The sequence below is a fragment of the Acomys russatus genome, chromosome 26 (assembly GCF_903995435.1).
Source record: "Acomys russatus chromosome 26, mAcoRus1.1, whole genome shotgun sequence".
In the NCBI taxonomy this organism is placed as follows: Eukaryota; Metazoa; Chordata; class Mammalia; order Rodentia; family Muridae; genus Acomys; species Acomys russatus.
Genome location: NC_067162.1, coordinates 49,281,127 through 49,302,081, shown reverse-complemented (window position 1 = coordinate 49,302,081; position 20,955 = coordinate 49,281,127). Strand labels below are relative to the sequence as shown.

General features: G+C 51.1%; 1 protein-coding gene across 1 annotated transcript in view; it reads right to left on the bottom strand.

The window, feature by feature from the left end:
* The window catches only part of Trim67 (tripartite motif containing 67), a 31,179-nt gene that overhangs the window by 8,387 nt on the left and 1,837 nt on the right, over positions 1-20,955 (bottom strand). The window contains exons 2-5 of the mRNA XM_051169060.1: positions 6,702-6,797; positions 4,993-5,115; positions 3,346-3,456; positions 1,861-2,014 (exon numbers count right to left, since the gene is read on the bottom strand). Coding sequence (XP_051025017.1) covers positions 1,861-2,014; positions 3,346-3,456; positions 4,993-5,115; positions 6,702-6,797 — 484 coding nt within the window. The remainder of the gene's footprint in view (positions 1-1,860; positions 2,015-3,345; positions 3,457-4,992; positions 5,116-6,701; positions 6,798-20,955) is intronic.

Genomic DNA, 20,955 nt, shown 5'->3' with positions numbered 1-20,955 from the left:
CATGATGTGTGATGGAGCACACTTTAATCCCAGCACTCAAGGAGGCAGAGGCAGGATCTCTGCAAGGCCAGCCTGGTCTACAAAGAGAGTTCCAGGACAGCTAGGGCTATTACACAGAAAAACCCTGTCTTGAACCACCCCCCCCTAAAAAAGTGGATTACTGACACGGGTGAGGAACAAGTGCACAGATGGCTGGAACCTTGTTGGTAGCTTTGCAAGGTCGGGAAACTAGACCTTGGCACCAGACATGACCTCAGAGGGCTGGGTGGCCAACCCATGGAGCCAAGTCAGGCATGCTCTGAGCTCGCTAAACCCAAACAGGAGAACAGCACCTTCCTGCAGGCTCCAGTCCACCCCTAACCCAACCAAACCCCTTGCTCTGCTCAGGCTCAAGAGGGTCTAGGAGGTAACAGGCCCCTAACTCAGGCGGTTTAGAAAGGAAAACAGCAAGACTTGCTCTATAAACCTGCAAGTGTCACTCTGACGCAGAGTGTACACCTCTTCTGGGTTGGCTGATGCTCTAGGAAGGTGAGTCTGTCAAGGCCAGGTGATTGGTTCATCCTACCCTTCCCTTCCCTCTAGTTGGCTGAAGGAGACCCTTGCCACCCTCCCATTCCTCCATCTCCCACACCCTAAAATCCAGCACCTACACCCCCAAGCTTCTTGCCTTGGAGTCCCCGGTTTCCAGGACTACCTTCCCCAGCCTGCTGCTCCTTGCCACTGTGTCTCCTTTACACCTGGGCAGGGGGAATTTCCAAACCAGGAGCTCGTTGTATGGATGCGAGCCTCAGAATGGCCTGAGGTCAGTGCCGTGGCTCCCCAAACCAACCACACTGCCTGTCTTTCTCCTGAGTGAGCCCTGGGCATCTTGGGGAAGGTGGTGACAGGACAGCAGTGAAGGTGGGACTAGCTGTGATGTGCAAGCTTCCCTGAGTCTTGGCTGTGGGTCCCTGTCACCTCCCTGAGCCCAGATCCCACCGCGGTCCACGTGTCCACCCTGCTTCTCCTCTTCTTGGGACAGACAGAAGCTTGTCCCTGCCTTGGGGCCTTGGCACGTGCCACCTCCACCACCTGCAAAGCTTCTGCTTCCTGCCCTCCTCCCTGCAGCCTTGGTTTCCCTCCTCCTCTCCTCCCTCCCCCTTCTCTCCTACATCCCCCCCTTCCTTCTTCCCTTCCCTCTTCCTCCTCCTCTTTCCCCCAGTCTCCTTCCTCCTCCCCATTTCTCTACTTCCTCTCCTCCTTTCTCCCTTCTCTTCTTTCCTTCCTCTTTACTTCCCTCTTTCCCTCGTTCCTCTTTTTCTTCTTCCTCTTTTTCTTCCTCCTCTCCCTTCCTTCCCCTTGCTTGGGTTACAGGAGCACCGCCATACCGTGTTCCTCCTCCTCCTCTTCCATCTCTTCCTCCTCCCCTTCCTCCTCTTCCTCCTCCTCTTCTTCCTTCTCCTCCCCCTCCCCTTCCTCCTCCTCCCCTTCCTCCTCCTCTTCTTCCTTCTCCTCCCCCTCCCCTTCCTTCTCCTCCTCCCCTAAGAACATACACAGACCTCCATAGCATCCTCTGCCCTCTCTCCCTAGCTCCTGCTGCTAACAGCACTGTGCTGTTGACTTGCGGCTTCTCTAGCCTGGAAGTGTAGTCTGGCGGGAATCTGCAGCCTCGCTTGGGGCTGTCCTGGGAAGACTGAACATGAGGACGCTGTCCCTGACCCTTGGCCTACAAAAGGGAGCTCAGGATCAGCTGCAGCTCACGCGGCCTGTCCAGGACCTGGAACCCTCACCCCTCTGCCACCACCGCCAAGCTGTCCTTAGCCCGTGTGCCTCTTGGGGAGGCAGCACCACTAACTGGGTCCGACCACGGCTCACCCCTACATTTCATCTGGACGAAATCCAGCTGGTGGACGGCCTGCAGCAGGGGTTCACTGTCCAGAGTCAGGTCAAACTCCGCAGAGACTTTGGGCTCCAAGGCACCTTTGACCCACTGCTCCTGAGACACCTGCACACGCTTGATCAGGGCATCTGAGATCTTAAAGGGAGCAGAGACAGAAGGGTTGGTTGGGTTTGCAGAGAAAGCTTTCCAGCCTCCGTGGGGAAGGGCTCAGCTTTGTCCATAGCTCAGTGAAGGTTAGGGATGGATTGACCTTTGAGCCCTGGGCAAGCTTAAGTGACCCCTGACCACCTAAACAAGCTGTGTTGTTTCAGCCAGAGTTCAATCACACAATCATGTTAATGTATTTCTTATATATGTTTTTGTCTTTTATTTTTTGTGATCATGCGGATGTAAAGAACCACCATGGAGGTGTTTTTGTTTTAAGTGGGTAAGTTTTTTAATGACATCATGGTGGCATTTTTTCAGTTCCACAAACGTATCTGTCACACATCTATTTGGCCAGGCCTCTTACTTTGCAGAGTGAAACATAATAGCAATTTGTCCCTTAGTGTGAAGAAAGCACTTCTCCCGTCCTCCAGTTCGGAAGCCCATGTCCTCCCGCTGTGTCACCTCCCAGCTATTCCAGAGCTTCCACTGCCTCTCCTGACTGGCTGCATCACGCCTGTGGCTCTGCTTTCTGAGACCTGGGCACCTGTCCCCCAAAAGCCGTGATGCTCACTTCCTCCTCCTTCATCTTCTTCATTGTCTTCCTCCTCTCCTCCTCCTCCTCCTCTTCTTTTAGATTTATTTTTTATCTTATGTGTATGGATGTTTTGCTGCATGTATGTCTGTGCATTATGTGTTTGCCTAGTGTCGAAGGAAGTTAGAAATGGCATGTGGTCTCCTGAAACCGGAGTTAAGGAGCATTGCAAACCACCATGTGGGTGCTGCGAACCAGACCCAGATGTTCCTTCTACAAGGGCAACGGATGCTCTCAAACGCTGAGGCACCACTTCAGCCCCTCATGCACCCTCCTTGGGGAGTAAGCGATAGGACTGATCACTTCCTCAGGTAGGTTGCCACATGACCATCTTCCTGAGAGAGTGTATCCTCAAGTTAGCCTAATTGGTGGAGCAGTGGCCCTGACAAGGCTGCACCCACTCTGGGGGAAGGTCGGTTCCGCCCCTGGCCTCCCTCTGCAGTCTGTCCAGCTCATGTGGCATGAAATGTGTTTTCCCATTCCTGGGAAGAATACGGGAGCACAGCGTTTAGTCCTTAGAGAGGATACCTTTCCATCTCTTGTTTATGGCTGATGCAGGGTTAGGGTCGCTGCTAGGGAGGGTCAGAGCCGTGATGCCAGCCCAGGCCTTCTGGCCTCACATAGCCAGGGAGGGACAGGGGCTAGAGCGGGAGCCGGTTCAGAAAGAGCAGGGAGCATTGGTGGAACTGAAGGAAGTTGCCTGCAGGAGTCCCCCGGGGATGCTTACCTGCAGGAACCCAGAGGGGTTGTCCTCTTTGATCACCTCCAGGCAGTACTCCATGAGGCCCGTGGACTGGCGCAGCTTTAGTGTGCAGTGGTTGATCTGGTCCCAAACCATCTGCAATGGAGGGAGGGAGGGAGAGAGGGAGAGAAGGGGGGAAAGGGCAGGGAGGGGGGAGAGAGACAGAGGGAGGGAGGGAGAGAGGGAGGGGAGAGAGGGGCCAGGGAGAGAGAGAGAGAGAGAGGAAAGAGAGGAGAGAGAGGAGAGAGGGAGGGGAAAGAGAGGGATTATGAGGGGAAATGTCAGGTTACAACAAACAGAGTGAGAGTAGGGTGCCTGAGCTGGGAAGGGCAGTGCTGCTCTGCCCCACCCCACAGCCACCACGCTATTGTGCTCCTGAGTTTTGCAGCGTTCACTGGGATAGCAATGGGCCCACCTCCAGGGCAGCAAAGCCCCCTGAGCTCTGGACAGCCAGGCACACGCAAAGAGCACAATGACAGCTCCCTGTGTGGTGGGGCTAGCTCCCTGCCCCTGTGTGGTGGGGCTAGCTCCCTGCCCCTGTGTGGTGGGGCTAGCTCCCTGCCCCTGTGTGGTGGGGCTAGCTCCCTGCCCCTGTGTGGTGGGGCTAGCTCCCTGCCCCTGTGTGGTGGGGCTAGTTCCCTGCCCCTGTGTGGTGGGGCTAGCTCCTTGTCAGCCTCTGACCTGCCACTGATCAGGGAGAACTCGGTGGGTTTATCTGCACCCCCGTCCCCAGTACACAGGGTTCCCTTCCAACACACAACCTGTTCTCCTTAAAGTCCTGTTTCCTGAGCCAGGTGCGTGCTCAGGAAGACTGAGACAGGCACTGAGTTTGATCATTTGCAGCCAGCAAGGACTACATAGCAAGCACCTATCTGAAAGAACCAGATACACTGAAATAGTGTTTTCCGAGATGGGGATGTAGCTCAGTTGGCAGAAGGCTTTGTCTAGCGTGCCCGAAGCACCAGATAAACCTGGGAATGATGGCACATGCCTAAGATCCCAGCACGTGGGAGGCGGAAGCAGGTCATTCTCAGCTGTGTAGCAAATTTGAAGCCATCGCGGACTACCTGAGACCTTCTCTAAAAGAAAAAAAAAAAAAAAAGTAGTGTCTGCTAATTCTGTTAGATGCCCCCAGAACAGAGCTCCTAGGAACCACTTCAGAGCGCTCTCAGCCTCCAGGCCAGGAACTTATTGCCAGAGAAGGGACAGGACCCAGTGTCCCTTAGCGGAACCAGAACCTGGCTTCACACACCATTGCTGGTCAGAGTCTGGAGAAGGAGGCACAGCTGGAGACCTGAGCAGGGCCAGAGTGTTTCCATCACTGTCCATACCTGCTGGGCAAGATGGGAGACGTTCCTCCCCATCCCTCCCCCTGCCCCACCCCGCCCCTCCACAGGGGTTCAGAGCAAATGGGAGAGAGCAGACAACAGGATGCCACAGGCCACCTGGCTTTGGAGACCGCTTGAGAGTGCCTCCTGCCTCCTGTGTGTAACTGGACCAGCCAACCGGGAGCCTCTCGGCCACATCCGTCCATCCACTCACCCACCTAAGACCACAGAGTGCTTAAGGCTGGTGCCACCCCAGGGGGGTGCAGACGGGGTATGGGGTGGGGGTGGGACACCGAGCTCTCACCTTCAGCTTGTGTTCTCTCTCTTTGGTCACCTTGGTGAGCAGCTTTGCTTTCTGCCGAGTCAGTGCCTCCACCAGGGCATCACACTGTGCCACCAGGCAAGCTTCATAGTCCAATCCGTTTTCCTGGGGGAAGCAGAGAACTCTAAGGAGATGCTGTCTGTCACCTGTGGTCCTTTCAAGTTGGGGGGCAGCATGAATCATGAGTGTGCGCTGTGCGTGTGAGTCTGTGTGGATATACATGTGCACGTGTGTATATGTATTTACATATGTGTGTGTGACAAGCATGCCCGCCTCAGATGAGGGATGTTAGTGACCTTTTTATCAGTTCTGTCTTCCATACTCTCTGTTCCACAAGCTTCACTTTTTTTATAATCAGAAAAACTTAATCAAGTAGGGCGTGGCGATGCATGCCGGTAATCCTGGCACTCAGGGAGGTAGAGGCAGGCATATCTTGTGAGTTCTAGGCCAGCCTGGTTTTACAAAGTGAGTCCAGGACAGAAAAGACTACACAGGGAAACCCTGTCTTGGAAAAAAAGGGGCGGGGGATCAAACAGAATAGTGTGAGTGAGTCTGTGTGCTTCGGTTTCCAGGTCTCTAGGGCCTGGGTGGATTCTGACTTCTGGCTGTGAGCTGAAATGTTCTGAATCGTAAATCCCAGGACCACACAGTGTGGCTGTGTCTGAAGCCAGAAGTTAAAACGAGGCCATCAGGGTGGCCCCAGTCCAACCTGACTGGTGTCCTTATAAGAAGAAATGAGGACACAGATGCACACAGAGGGACAATCACACGAGGACACAGAGAGAACTGCCATCTGCAAGCCAAGCAGAGACGCCTCGGGAGGAGCCAGCCGGTGATCTTGCGCTTGCAGCCACCGAACTGAATCCATTCTGTCTGTTGCTGCCTCTGCCCCATCTCTGATCTCTTGTGGTGGCATACAGAGAAAGCGAATACATTTGTGTGCATGAAACATCAGAGCTCTGTGACTTAAGACGCCCCAGGGGAATCGGGCAGGGGTGAGCATTACATTGTCAATCATCCTGGCCCTCATGAGGCTGAGGCCAGCCTGGGCTTTGTAATGAGACCCTGTATAAAATATTTTTTTAATTTATTTATTTTATGTGTGTGAGTTTTCTGACTTCATGCACACTAGAAGAGGGCATCAGTTCACATTATAGATGGCTGTGAGCCATCATGTGGTTGCTGGGAATTGAACTCAGGACCTCTGGAAGAGCAGCCAATGCTCTTAACCGCCAAGCCATCCCTCCAGCCCCAAAATAATATTTTTTTAAAAAAAAGGATGAAGAAAGGTGGGGAAGGAAGAAGAGGATAAAGAAAAAGAAAGGCTCAGGGCTTTCAGTTCTTTTCTCCAGCAAATTATGCGAATGCACCAGACTTCCTCTGTGCAGACAGAGTATGCGCGTGCTTGGACTCTCGCTCCTTTGCGCACAGCTCACTGAAGCAACACTAGCTGATTTCTGTATGTTTTCCAGGCTTAGTATGGAACGTAGTGTTTGTGGTGTCTAAGTAGAGAAGGTGCCACCAGCACGCAAGCGATTGACGGTGGCACCTTCAGCTCCCAAAACTATACAACCAGACAGGTCAAGCCTCTAAAAAAAAAACATTGCTGAAAGTCCCAAGACCTGCCCTCCTTTTCTCCGTGTTTTAGACAGATAGCCCGTGTTAGCCGTCCCTCCCCAGGGTCTGCTCACCTGGATCTGCTGCAGTATATTCTTGAGCTGAACCAGGAACTCCTTCGCCTCTTTGGCCTTATCTGAAACCCCATTTAAGGCCTGAGACAGCTGGGCCTGGAAAAGACATCACGTGGTGGAGAATTTGGTTAGTGTGGAAGGCGTGCGCCTGCACCTGTCACGACAGCCAAACAGGTCCCACTGAGAACCTGTCGTGACTTAAAAGAGGCAGGTGGACTCACAGGCTGGACAATACATGCCTGTTTTCCTTTTGTTGTTGCTGCTGTTTACTTGAGGGGCTGGGAGGGAAACTGAGGACCTTGTCCATGCCAGGTAGACACTCTATCACTGAGCTCCGTGTCTGGACCAACATGAACCTATTTCCAGGTCCTGGTGATTTATTCTACCTTCACTTTTATTGCCGTGACAAAATAACCCAAAAACAAGCAGTGTGGGTGAGAAAGTATGCATTTGGGGGCGAAAGCATGCATTTGGCAATCCCAGGTTAGAGCCTGTTTCTGTGAGGAAGCCAGAACTCAGAACACCACGTCCACAGTTAAACACATGGAAAATAAACGCAAGGATCCACGCCCACTTGCTTTCAGCCCAGCCTCTTCCTCTCTTCTACAGCTCAGGACTACTTGTCTAGGAAATGGCGCTGCCCACAGTGGACCAAGTCTCCCACATTAATTAGCTAATTAGACTTAGTTAATTAATTAGTTAGTTAAGACACCACCACCACACACAGAGAGACATACCTACAAGCCAGCCAAATGTAAGTAATCTCAGTTCACTGACACTCTCTCCTCTGGTGATTCTAAGTGTGTCAAGTTGACAGTCCACTCACACTCTGTCAGCTGATCCCAAAGCTGCATTAAAGACTAGCGAGCTGCCAGGCATGGTGGCGCACATTTTTAATCCCAGCACATGGGAGGCAGAGTCATGCAGATCTCTGTGGGTTTGAGGCCAGCCTGGTCTACAAAGCAAGTCCAGGACAGTCAGGGCTGTTACACAGAGAAACACTGTCTCAAAAAATGCCAAACCAAACCAACCAAACAAACAAACAAAAAAAGACTTGCGAGCTACCTGGTTGGAACTAATAGCCTCCTCATGTGGTAGTCTCACAAGCAGCCATCTCTTGTCCAACAGCCCCTAAGACTAGTCACCCTCTGCGCCACTGAAAGGGACTTGTGGGGCAGAACAGCCCCAGGGCAGGCTGGGAAGGGGGCCAGTTCTGAGGTTTGAGTGCAGGTGTTTGGAGGAGCCACCACAGGAACCAAGACGCAAGGAAGAGCTGAGTGGGGCTGGAGAGATGGCTTAGCGGTTAAGAGCACTGGTTGCTTTTGCAGAGGACCCACGTTCGATTCCCAGCACCCACATGGCAGCTCACAACTGTCTGTAACTCCAGCTCCAGAGGATCCGACACCCTCACACAGACACACATGAAGGGAAAACACCAATGCACATAAAATAAAATAAACAAATTATTAAAATTTAAAAAAAAAAAAAAAGAAAGAGCTGAGCGTGGTGGTTTACTCCTGTAAAAACAGCACTCAGGAAGCTGAGACAGGAGAAAAGCTAGCCTGAGTTATAGAGTAATGGCACCCTGCCAACTATTTCTGTTTTGGTTTGGTTTTGGTTTTCTGAGACAGGGTTTCTCTGTGTAGCCTTGACTGTCCTGGACTCACTTTGTAGACCAGGCTGGCCTCGAACTCACAGAGATCCGCCTGCCTCTGCCTCCCGAGTGCTGGGATTAAAGGCGTGCGCCACCACGCCCAGCCCCTTTGCCCACTATTTTTGACTAACACACACACACCAGCCCTTCCTGAGCCTGACAGAGGCTGAGGAACTTACTTGAGGACACAGTTCCAAATGAAACACATCTTCGAATTCAATCCTGTTTCCATCACATTGTTCAGCAGTATAACCTGAGGTTGGGACAGCTCTGTCTAGGCCAGCAGTTATCACCTGTGTGTCATAACGTGGTGTTTTTTTGTTTTTTTTTTTTTGGGGGGGGGAGGTTTTACCTGGTCACTTAAGGCCACCAGAAAGCACAGACATATATATATGTATATATATATACACATTATGATTTGTAACGGTAGCAGAATGAAGTAGCAACAAAAATAATTTTATGGCTGGGGAGTCACCACAACATGGGGAACTGTATTAGAAGGCCGCAGTGTTAGGAAGGTTCAGAGCCCCTGGCCTAGGTGTTCACTGAATGTGGCACGGCCCTGGAGCCAGCCAGGGGAATAGGACAATTAGGGCAAGCCACCATGTTTGTAATTCTCACAAAAGGGCACAGCTATGAAAGATGTCCGGTCCAAGCCCCACCACAGTAGGGTGCAGAGGTGAGAGTGTGCTCTCCCCTACCACCTGGATGGAGAAGCGCACTTCACCACTCTCGGCCTTTAGTACTTGTAGCAATAATCATGACAGTGCTGGCAGCTTTCCTTGTGACATGCACACAGTGTGTTTCAAGACGGTGCCAGTGGCTTTCCTTGTCATGTGTGGCACACAGTGTATTAAGTCAGGGGCCAGGGCTCAGTAAATAAAGTTCTCGAAGACAAGCATGAGGACCTGAGTTTGGGTCCCCAGCACCTATGTAAAAACCAAGTATCTGTAACCCTGGTGCTGGGGGTAGGGTGGGAGCATGAAGCCAGATCCGCAAAGTTCATTGGCCAGCCAGCCTGATGGTCTCTAAAACAAAGTGGGGAGCCATTGAGGAAGATACAGGGCATGGACCTCTGTATCTACACTCACCCCAACATAAGTGTACTCACACATGTACACAAATGCACACGTGCACACACCCTCACACACATGTGCCTATGCAAGGGGGGAAAAGTGCACAATGTTTGATACAAACGGCAAGTGACCGTATTCTAGGATCACTGTCTCTGTGGCCTGCTCCCTCTGCCTGCCGCACACCCTTGATCTGTGAGGCATTCCAGCAAGCTGGTCCAGCGGACTTACACCCAGTGTATTCCCTGGGTCATGAAGATGCATGCCACATCTAGGAAAAGTCACATCAGCATTTCCCAGCTGGCTCCTGTCATCCTGTGAGATCAGCTGATTGCTTCTGACACAGAAAAAGGAGGAAATCAGAGGCAGGCAGGCAGGCATAGAAGGAGGAAGGGGGGGAGACAGAAAGGGGGGCAGGCAGGCAGGAGGTGGAGAGGGAGACAGAGGAGGAGAGGGAGAGAGGGAGGGAGAAGGGGAAGGGGGGAGGGAGGGTGATCCAGCAGTAGGCTCAGACTGCTCTGAAATGTGTGCCTGGAAACAAACGTGACTGTTGTGTTTGTCTTTTCGCACACGTCCCCTGGAGTGACCTATTCTTTGTGGGTCTCTCTGCTCTGCCAGTCAATGAGCAGTTAATAGTGTCTTTTCTGAAACAGTAATCTGTGGTATTGACATTAGCGTACACTCCAGCTCACATCTTGTTCATCACTCAATAAAGGTCCTTGCGGCCTCCTGGGTGCCGGCTGCCCTGCTGGGTACTGGGAGTACGAAGACACAATAAGGCCTGGCCGGTCGTTTCACCACAGGGCCCTTGAATTACGCTGTTATTTCTGTGTGTGGTGTATGAAGATGGCTCCCTCTGTCAGCCACGCGGCATCACTGACAGGCGTGGTCAGCCACGCGGCATCACTGACAGGCGTGGGTAAGGGCCTCACTGAGACAGACTTCCACTTTCAAAGCCGGTTCTGGTATTAGAATAAACGTCCACTGGAGACCTTGAGAATATCCAACACGTGGGAAAGCAAGGAGGAAATAAGCCCAAGTCACAGCTGCAGGCCAGGTAGTAGCTCAGGTCATACCCCACCAGACAGGAACAAGCCTGGGGCGGGGGGGTGCTGCATAGGGCACAAACCCAGAAACAGACTCTCAACCTTTGCCATGTAGCTAGGCCACATGCCAAGCCGAGCCAGGCAAGGTCCTCCTCACCCCAAAACCAAAGCAGCATCTCTGGGACCAGGCAGCTTTTAGTTTTAGTGTCCTAAAACCAAGACAAGCTGCCTATGATTAGGCTAGCTAAAGTCTTGGTTCTCTCAAAACCCAAACACCCACTTGGATCAGGCCTTGGAAACTGTAGCCGACTTGCTTCTGTGACTAGTGAGAATTTCTCTCAGTTCGTCTCTGTGGTCCAGTGACCCAAGCACATAAGTAGCACCTGCCTGTCTGCTTGGGCCCCTCCATCCTTCACCATCCACATCGATGTCACTCAGCCCTGCCTTGCCCCTCCCACTTCCTCTAGGCCTCTCTTCTAGTTTACACTGTGGGCCAGCCCCAGGCATGCACAGTAGTGTTGGCACTGGTGCTGTATTTTTTTCTTTCCTTCTTCCTCCTCTTCTTCTATTTTTTTTTAATATTTTTCAATATTTATTTATTTATTATGTATACAGTGCTTGCCTGCATGACAGAAAAGGGCACCAGATCTCATTACAAATGGTTATGAGCCACCATGTGGTTGCTGGGAATTGAACTCAGGGCCTCTGGATGAGCAGTCAGTGCTCTTAATCTCTGAGCCATCTCTCCAGCCCCTTCTTCCTCTTCTTATTATTCATATTTGTTTGTTTGAGACAAGGTTTCTCTGTCTAGTCCTGGCTGTCCCTGAACTTGCTCTGTAGACCAGGCTGGCCTTGAGCTCACAGAGATCTGCCTGCCTCTGCCTCCTGAGTGCTGGGCTTTACAGGCTGCGCCACCGCCACCCTGCCTGGGATTGCTGCAGCGCTTGGTTTCTTGTTGATAGTGTGACATGAACCTCCTGTCCACTTAAGTGACCAGAAGCAACAGCTCTTCAGAGTCACCCTCTCCACCAGCCATGTAGGTCCCTCTCTGCCGTTCCCTCGCGGAGTCCCCTTTCCTGCTTCCTTTCTCTCCCTGCTTCTGTTCCAGTAGCTTGGAAAGGAACTGAGGTCTTCAAAGGGGTCTTCTCACAGGTTTTATCAGCCAAACAGAGTAAAATGATGAACATATGTAAGAAGTCAGCAAAGGGTCAGGCGTGGTGGCGCACACCTTTAACCCCAGCACTCGAGAGGCAGAGGCAGGCGGATTGTTGTGAGTTCGAGGCCAGCCTGCTCTACAAAGTGAGTCCAGGATAGTCAAGGCTACAGAGAGAGAGCCTGTCTTGAAGCCCTCCCCACCCTCACCCCCCGCAAAAAAAAAAAAGTCAGCAAAGGATACTAGTCTGGCTCTGCCAGTTCTCCAATGACATTTATTTTTATTTATTGGTTTTTCAAGACAGGGTCTCTCTGTGTTAGCCTTGACTATCCTGGACTCGCTTTGCAGACCAGGCTGGCTTCAAACTCACAACGAAGAGTCCACCTGCCTCTGCCTCCTGAGTGCTGGGATTAAAGGTGTGCCTCACCATGCCTATAGCTCTCCAGTGACATTTAAATGGGGATAAAGATCAATCTGTCTTTCCCTCTCAAGACAGATGCCCCTTCCATGTGGCCCCTTGGTCCCTTTGTCCCATCAGTCTCCCCCGCTGTCTGCAGTGCTTTTATAAGTTTCAGGTGCTAAAAGGGTGGCTAATAACTCAATTTTTCTCATTTTTCGTTAGAAGACACAGTGTCATATTTTTAATAACTCAGATTTGCATCAGCATATCAACACCAGGTACTCTACCAGTAGGTGAGTTCTAGTAAGCTACAGATATGGAACATGGCTGGGCAAACGGGGCTGTGTGGTGTTACCCAGACCACAACGCAAGACAAGGGAAAACAGAACTGCCTGCCTGAGGAGCACAAGGCAATGCCAAACAACCTGATGGCCATGCTTCTGGGACCCAGGAAAGACTGGAGAGCTGTGGGGTTCGAAACAAACGCATGTAGAAGAGGAGCACGTGGAAGAGGAATGTGCAGACAGGGCAGGCAACACTGTTACAACAGGACAGCAGACAGCAAAGAGCTCCCACGGGATGCTGAGAGCATCCCAGCACAGACAAACACAAAAGCAAGGGCTTGCCTCTCAGTTCCCCCACTTCTAGTTCCCTCAATGGCGAAAGCCTCTAACTACACTTCCTGTTCTTTATTGCTCCCAAACAAGGCCAGAATGACCTTCTTGGAAATACACATCACAGAGCTGGAGAGATGGCTCGACCATTAAGAGTGCCTGCTGCTCTTCCAGAGGTCCAGAGCTCTGTTACCAACACCCTCGTAAGATGGCTCATGACCGTCTATAACTCTCGCTCCAAGGAACCTGACACGCTCTTCTGGCACCCACCTGCATGTGCAGATGTGTGCGCCTGTGCACACACATACACACACACACACACACACACACACAACTTGGGACTTGAAGGCGGAAGAAAAAGGAGTTCTGCCCACTGGACAGCAGCAGGGATGCTGAAGCAAGAACCCAAGCAGAAGTGGGCAGATGTCTGCGGTGTCCGAGGGCAGGCGTACAGCAGTGTGTGCGGACAGGGCGTGGGCAGACGTACAGCAGTGTGTGCGGACAGGGGCCAGGAGCAGAGACACAGGTAGGTCGCATGCATTTGTGCATGTGCACATGCAGGTGGGTGCCAGACAGAGAGCAGTGGGATCATGGGAGCCACTGGAGGGCAGAGGCTGGGCAGTGTTTACTAATTTATTTCATTTTTAACTCTGTGTGTGTGTGTGTGTGTGTGTGTGTGTGTGTGTGTGTGTGTGCTCATTTGTAGAGGTCAGAGAGAACAACCTTAGGTGTCATTCTTCAGGCACCTTCCTTCCACTCTTTTCTTTGAGCAGTGTCCTTTGTCTGGACTAGGCTGGCTAAGGGACCTGTCAGCCTCCCACCTCATGACTGCTAGGATTACCAACGAGCTGCTGTGCCAGCTTTTGATGTGAATTCTGCGGATTAAATTCAGGCTGTCCCTTGCAATGTGAGCACATCACTGACGGAGCCACCTCCCTCCTGGACCCTGTGCAGAGGGAAGACCACAACTCCTGAAGCGTCGAAGGGAGGTCACAACTCTCTCATGGGCGGATTGTAGGACAGACCCTGCTCAGAGAAGGGACATGACGGTGAAGAGCTACAGTCACTCTCAAGTCAGGCAGCCGCTGATAGCTGTGTTGACTCACCGCTCGGTGCCTAAGCCAGCATCCAGATGGCACTGATCTGCAGTGACAATGGGGCTTCGTTCCCCCTCTAGGAAACCTTCCTGGTTAATCACATTTCATTAATCTCCTAGTTTTGTAGACATTACCTAACCAACTAGAATCAAAGATTGGAGGATTGGGTTAAGCCCAAGTACTTGCCTAGCACAGGCCTGACCTGATTTTTTTTTTTTTAAAGGGATGGCGATTATGACTATCATGTTTAATGTGTAGTGTATGTCTCTGAATGTGTTTATGTGCAAGCGAGTGTGAGTGCCCAAGGAGGACAGAAGAGCTGGCATGACCGATGTTTGGGAGCCACGAGATGGAAATGCTGGAAACCAAGCTCTGGTCCTCTGTCAGAGCAAAATAAATTAATTAATTAGGCAAGCTCTTTTTTGTTTGTTTGTTTTTTCTTTTTTGTTGTTGTTGGTTTTGGTTTTTTGTTTTTGTTTTTCCAAGACAGGGTTTCTCTGTGTGGCCTTGGCTGTCCTAGACTTGCTTTGTCGACCAGGCTGGCCTCATCTGCCTGCCTCTGCCTCCTGAGTGCTGAGGTGAAAGGTGTGTGGCCACCACATGGCTTGATGGGCCATTTTTAAACAAACCTATTTTATGACTTGCTATTCAAGCTTACTAAGCCCCAAGTTCCCTTGACTGAAAGTGACAAGGTTGTGGCTTATACGTTCAGAAATAGTTGACTAGAAAATAAAGCTAACGAGCTGCAGCCGAGTTGGAACCATGTCTTCCCAGCAGCACAAAAGCCTGGGCTCAAGCCTCCCACCCCAAAAGGCAGCTGTGATGGCCCAGACCTGTCATTCCAGTACTCGGAAGTGGAGGCAGGAGGATCAAGTGTTCAAGGTCATCCTCAGCAACAGCCTGAGGTCAGCCTGGGATACACAAGAGACTCTAGCTTTCTACAGTTTGTGTGGTAAAGGACTTTGCAGGGGGGGCTCTAAGTGGAGCAGAGGGATTGGACTTCTCCACTGCAGGGCTTTTCTGACCTTCCACTGGGGATGTGACCTTTGAGACTTTTAGCATTTGTTATCTTCTCGGGTGAGGGTGAGGCTTATTCTCCATTGCTTTCTAGGACAGCTGAGATACAAATGAAAGGAAACCCAAGCACCACCAGCAAGCCAATCCCTTTCAGTCCCAAGAAGGCAGCAGAAGTCACTGGTGCAGGAGCACCCCCACCCCACCCCAGGCCCCCCCCACAGCCTTGCAGTGGCAGCCCACCCTCTCCCAAGCAGAAGGTCCTCCCAGCTGCCTCCCAGCACCCAGAGCCAGCTGAATATGGGGTCAAAACTCCCAGAAGCCCAGCTGCAAGGAGTCCGTTTTCAAAGGACATTCTTCTCATGTGACCTGTAGTGACAGTCAGAGCTTCAGAGCCCCAAATGCAGCCCCATTAAGGTTTCTGAAACACAGATCCTGACTCGACTGGGGTTCACTGGGCCCTGTCCATCCAGTTCCCAGGACAGGGAACTGTGCAGAACTGCGGGCTGCACTACCACCGGCCAGGTCAAAAGGTGTTCTTCTGAAAAGGCCAGGCCCTGACGTGTTCCGGTTTCATAGGCAACCTAGCATCTACTGCACCACTCAGTCCCTCCAAAAGTAGACATCGATGGTCAAAGGTCAAGGTCAACAAGTGTAGCTGTTCTAACAAAGTCTCCCTGATGCTTACCTTGAATTGCCTGGGGTGGTTCTTCCAGTGAGAACTTTGGTGTCTTTAAAAACCCAGTTATGAAGCTGGGTTTGGTGGCACATAATCCCAGCACTTGGAGAGGCAGAGGCAGGTGGATCTATGTGAGTTCAAGGCCAGCCTGGTCTACAAAGCGAGTCCAGGACAGCCAAGGCTACACGGAGAAGCCCTGTCTTGGGAAAACAACAACAGTTCTGTTATGTAAATATGTTTTTGTTTTAATCCAGGTGTGGGCTGTGGGGTTGCTTCAGATTGTCCACAGCAGCAGACTATCTGCCTTGTGTGTGCTCTGGCAGGGGTGAGATTATGCCAGCTGAGGATAGTTTAATTATGGGCTCTCTCTCTTTCTCTCTCTCTCTCTCTCTCTCTCTCTCTCTCTCTCTCTCTCTCTCTCTCTCTCTCTCTGTATAGCCCAGGCTGGCTTGAATTCTGGAGAACTGGGATCACAGGCCTGCACCACTGCACCCGTCACATCTAATGTTTTCAGGCAGGGCGCTGGCTGCCCTGAAGCAGAACTCTTACACAGGCCAGGAAGTGCTGCAACCCATAACGGCCTTTCAGGCCTTTCACCTTTCGTTGAAGTGGGGTGGTGGTGCAGGGTGAAGCACTGCTGCTACTACCGGTAGACTAAGGAATGCCTCCTTAGAATGCCTTCGCGTCAGGAGTCCTTTGCAAGGGTTAATCCGCTTCCAGGAGAATCGTATAAAAATGTGTTTAGACAAGACCTGCAGGTTCCCACACTGCTTTTAAAAGGTGAGAATCAGCTGGTCTCAGTGTCACCTAATGTCTCCTTGCTTGAGAAGCACTAATCAGATGCGCGGAAGGCATCTCCAGCCTCGGAAGCTTGGGGACATGCCGCAGGCAGCCCACCGAGGCTGGGGTGTGGGTTCTGTTTAGGCAAGAACCGGAAAGAGCCCGAGACTCTAAGGCTTGCTGAGGAACTCACACTACAGTGCGGAGTCTGAAGCGAAGGTTCTGGTTTATTCCAGAGCAGCCCTCCCTCCCACTGTGCACCTGCTAGTCTCACTCCCAGCGCCAAAGCGGGAAACTGAGTCAGCTGTGCTCTCTCCACATTCCCCCTCCAGCCCCAAGTAAGATTGCTATGTTGCTTTGCTTCATACAAGGAAGTGTGTGCATTTTCACGTGGGTGTGTATATGTGTATGAAAATGTGTGTGGAGGCCAGAGGTCAACATTGGGTGTCTTCCTTGACTGTCTGTGCTCCACATTACTTTTGGGGGGCATAGAGTCCGAAATTAACTGGGTTGACTTGGCTAACAGGCAATCCAGCCCCGGGACCTCCCAACTCTACCTTCCTAGTGCAGAGATTACAGGCGTATGCTGCTGTACATTTGCTGAAGATCTGAGTTCAAGTCTTCATGACTTCACAAACCCATGTCTCCAGTCCTTTGCTTTGTTTTGGACTCTTTGTGTGTTTGTGTATACAGGCACACAAGGAAGGGTATATCTGCATTTGTATGTGCATGCAGGTGGTGGAGGTGTGTGTGTGTGTGTATGTGTGTGTGTGTGTCTGGGTGTGTCTGGGTGTGTGTACAAGTTCTTTCACTAGCCTGGAGCTTTCCAAGTAGACTAGGCTGGCTGATCAGGGAGCCCCTGGGATCTTCCTGTCTCTGTCTTCCAGTCTCCCCCAGGGCTGAGATCAGGTGCAGACCGCCATGACTGTTTTTTATGCTCACTGCTGGTGATCAAACGCGGTCCTCACAGTCACAAGGCACGCACTTTGCCCACTGAGCCATCTTTCACTGAGTCACTCTCCCAGCCACTCTTGCTCTCCCCAGTGAGATGCTTCACACTCTGGTTTCCTTTGAAGGGGAGAAGGGGAGGAGAACCCGAGTTCTCTTTCTCACTGTGTCTCCTCTGGACTCAGGAGGGTGCCCTAGTTCCTAGAGCCTGGAACCCTCAGCACAAGATCCAAACTCAATGTCTGCCTGGTTGTGTTCCCACAGGTGCCACTGCCCATGGTGCTGGGCAGAGATCCATGCATTTCCCATGTATTCTCACTACCAAGCAGGAAAACTGCAGTTGATGGGAGAAGCATCGATTAAACTGCTGTTGTCACCAAGCCAGGGAAACCCATTGATTTTCCTCCGCATGACCTTAGACCGTGTACCTTAGCCCATTATCACACTCACATGCGCACCCCAGCTCTCTGGTTTGCAGTCTTTAGTATTATAAATATTTGGGTAACAGGGCCTCAAATTAGCCTTGGCCTCCTAGTCTATGAACCCATAAGAGCTCATGAAATGTGAATGGTGATTTCAAAACTAGGCTTCCTTTTTTAAAAGGTATCTGTGCCTGCCTGCATGCGCGCGCGCGCACACGCACACACACACACACGTCACTGAGAAAGCCAGAAGAGGGCAGCGGGTTCCCTGGAGGTGATGACCACATCCTGTGGGTGCTGGGAACCAAACTCTGATCGTCTATAAAGAAAATGAGTTCCTACCCATGGAACCAACTTCCTTCTGCTCCTCTGCAAAAGCAACGGGTGGTCTGAACTGCTGAGCCACCTCTCCACGCCAGATTTCTTAATTTATAAAATGCTGTCTACTCAAGACTCAAACAGGAAAGGCAGCTACACTGACTACCACGCAACCTGCAACAGAATGTGTGTTGGGGACAGTCATCCTGGACAAAGATTCTCAGGCATTAAAGTAAAATCAATACCCAAAAGAGATGAGGAAAGAATCTGCTGCCCAGTCAATGTCCCCAAACTCAGACAAGCTGCGTGTGGGATCACCACATGCCTGAGATCCCGGTGACAGGCAGGCAGAGACAGGAGGATCCCAGGGACTCAGTGACCAGCCATCTTGGCTCATCATTGGTAAACTTCATTTAGTGAGAGACCTTGTCCTAGAATGTAAGGTGGACATCAGTGGAGGAAGACACTGGACATGAACTTCTGCCCTCTACAAGGGCATGCACAGGTGTGCACACATGCACATATGCACACACAGATAGCACCACAGGCACATAAACTCAATAAAATGAATAAAACAAAAATTGGAAAAAAGCACATGAAGACCAGCAGGATGGAAAATGGTTTGGTGAGTAAAGACACTTGGCGCCAACTTTGACGACCCAACCTAGGTCCGTCCAAGGAACCCAGTTGGTAGAAGGAGAAAGCCAACTCCTAAAAGCTGACCTCATATCAACACACTCGCACCAGTGCATGCACAAGCGTACACCAGTACACTGCTTTTTTTTTTCTTTTTTTTTTTTTTTGGAGACAGGATTTCTCTGTGTAGCCTTGACTGTCCTAGACTCTCTTTGTAGATCAGGCTGGCCTCGAACTCACAGCGGTCCACCTGCCTCTGCCTCTGCCTCTGCCTCCTGAGTGCTGGGATTAAAAGTGTGCGCCACCACCGCCCAGCTATAGATATAAGTTTAAGAAACATAAACAATTAAAGAAAACTGAAATAAATCGAGAAAGTTATATCTACCGTCACCAGCTGCTGCTTTCTCCAAGACAAGAGGCTGAAAGAGCAGGCTGCTGCTGCCCTGCAGCCTTCTGCAAATTCATGGGTTAAGCACAAGTGCCATAAAATAGCAATTAACACTTAAACGGCTTGAGTACCACGCTGGGGGCTACACACAGAGAATCATACTTACCCCTTCCCACAAGAATCCAAACTAGATGCCGCTTTGCATGGGTTCGAAGTTAGGGCCGCTTAAGCAAGGCTGTAGGACCCTAGAGCAGGGCTTCTCTGCAGGGGTGTAGTTCACGGCAGGGGCTGCACCACTGCAGGGTCACTAGATGTGGGGCAGCCCCTTCAGGGTGCCTGGGCGGGGGGGGGGGGCTGTGGTGAGAGCTCACAGTGGCACTGCTAAGAGTCTCTGCTCTAGGGCATTAAACAGGTTTTCTACTCCAAGCTCTAATTCAAAAGGCTTTCTACTTACTTTTTTTTTTTTTTCTTCATTTAAAAGTACATTTGTGTGTTATGGTTTCCGTCTATAACCCCAGCATTTGGGAGGCTGAGAAAGAGGATTGTTATGAGTTCAATGCCAGCCAGAACCACCCTATCAGTAAAAGAGGATCTTAATCTCCTCCAAGGGACTGGAGAGGTGGCTCAGTGGTTAAGAGCACTGGCTGCTCTTCCAGAGGACCTGAGTTCAATTCCCAGCACCCACATGGCAGCTCACACCTGTCTATAGCTCCAGTTCTAGGGAATCTGACACCTGCACACAGGCATACATACAGGCAAAATACCAGTGCACATGAGATAAAAATAAATAAGTAATCAAAAAACTCCTTCAGGTATTAAACTATCATAGCAACATGTGCTTATTGTAACAGCTATAAGTATACTCTCTGTCTGGTGGCTCTGGGCTTTTGTAGTTTGTGTGGTGAAGTACTTTAGCCAGCTGCCTTATTTTCCTATGGCTCCACTCTATCCAAGTGCATGCAGTATTTCTCGTTGGAAAGTCTCAGCACCACTTACATCCTCCAGGGTCGGTTTCTTGAAGGAGGGATGCGTGGAATGCAGCCTCTTTAAGGGTCCATGAGCAAGTGACTCTAACCGGCCTGTTAGGAGGCATTGAGGCTTGTCAAACAAGGCTGTGGGATGGAATGTCAGGTGCAGAACTGACCTGACCTTGCCTTGAGGGCTGGTGAAGGGTCCAGGCAGGTTGTCATGGCTTTTCCTCTCCCCTTGTGTCAGAGGAAAGAGCAAAGTGCCAGGTGTACGTAGCTAAAAGTGGCACTACCCCAGGCAAGTGCGGGGGGGGGGGGGGGGAGGGGGCTGTAGGCAGATGTGCTTGGTCTCTTAGTGCAACTCGGTCTGTCACTCTTCCCCAGCTTCCGTAGCAGAGCTCCAGGCAAGAGAAAGAGCCTGGGGGAACCGCATCCCTTTCTTGGAAGGACACACACCCAAAAGCTCTTGCATAGCCCAAGAGACATTACCTCTTCTCTACAGGCTGAGAGGAATTCTGGGCATAGACTTCGATGGAAACTAATTAAAGGGGGGATTGAAATCTGGAAGCTGAAAAGGAAAAAATCCTGTCCGCTTAATGAGGTGAAGCTGACAGAGGCTATGTGGTACAAGGTGAGCACCTGGTGCTCCAGGGTGCTTGAGCAGGGGCACTGCCAAGGGTTTCTATGACCAGCCGGTCGCACTTTCACTTTAAACTCCTGTTTCTCCTTTAGAAGGAGGAAGGGAGCTCTGACGGTGTGCCTTACACTTTCAGTAAGAGCAGAAGCAGATTCTGTGCTTTGGCAACCCTTTGCCTCAGAAAGGAAACTTAACAAGTAACTCACTTCCATAACCCAGCAATCCAACAACCAGAGGCAGAGTACATCATCCACTGAGCATTGGACATGGAGTGACTGCTGGGATCCTTGGATGGATGGATGCATGCATGCATGTAAGAACACATGGATGCATGAATCCATGAACATACTGATAGGTAGACAGGTGCATGCATGCCTGTGTGAATGTGTGCATAGGTGGAGGGAGGGTCGGAACACGAGTGGATAAA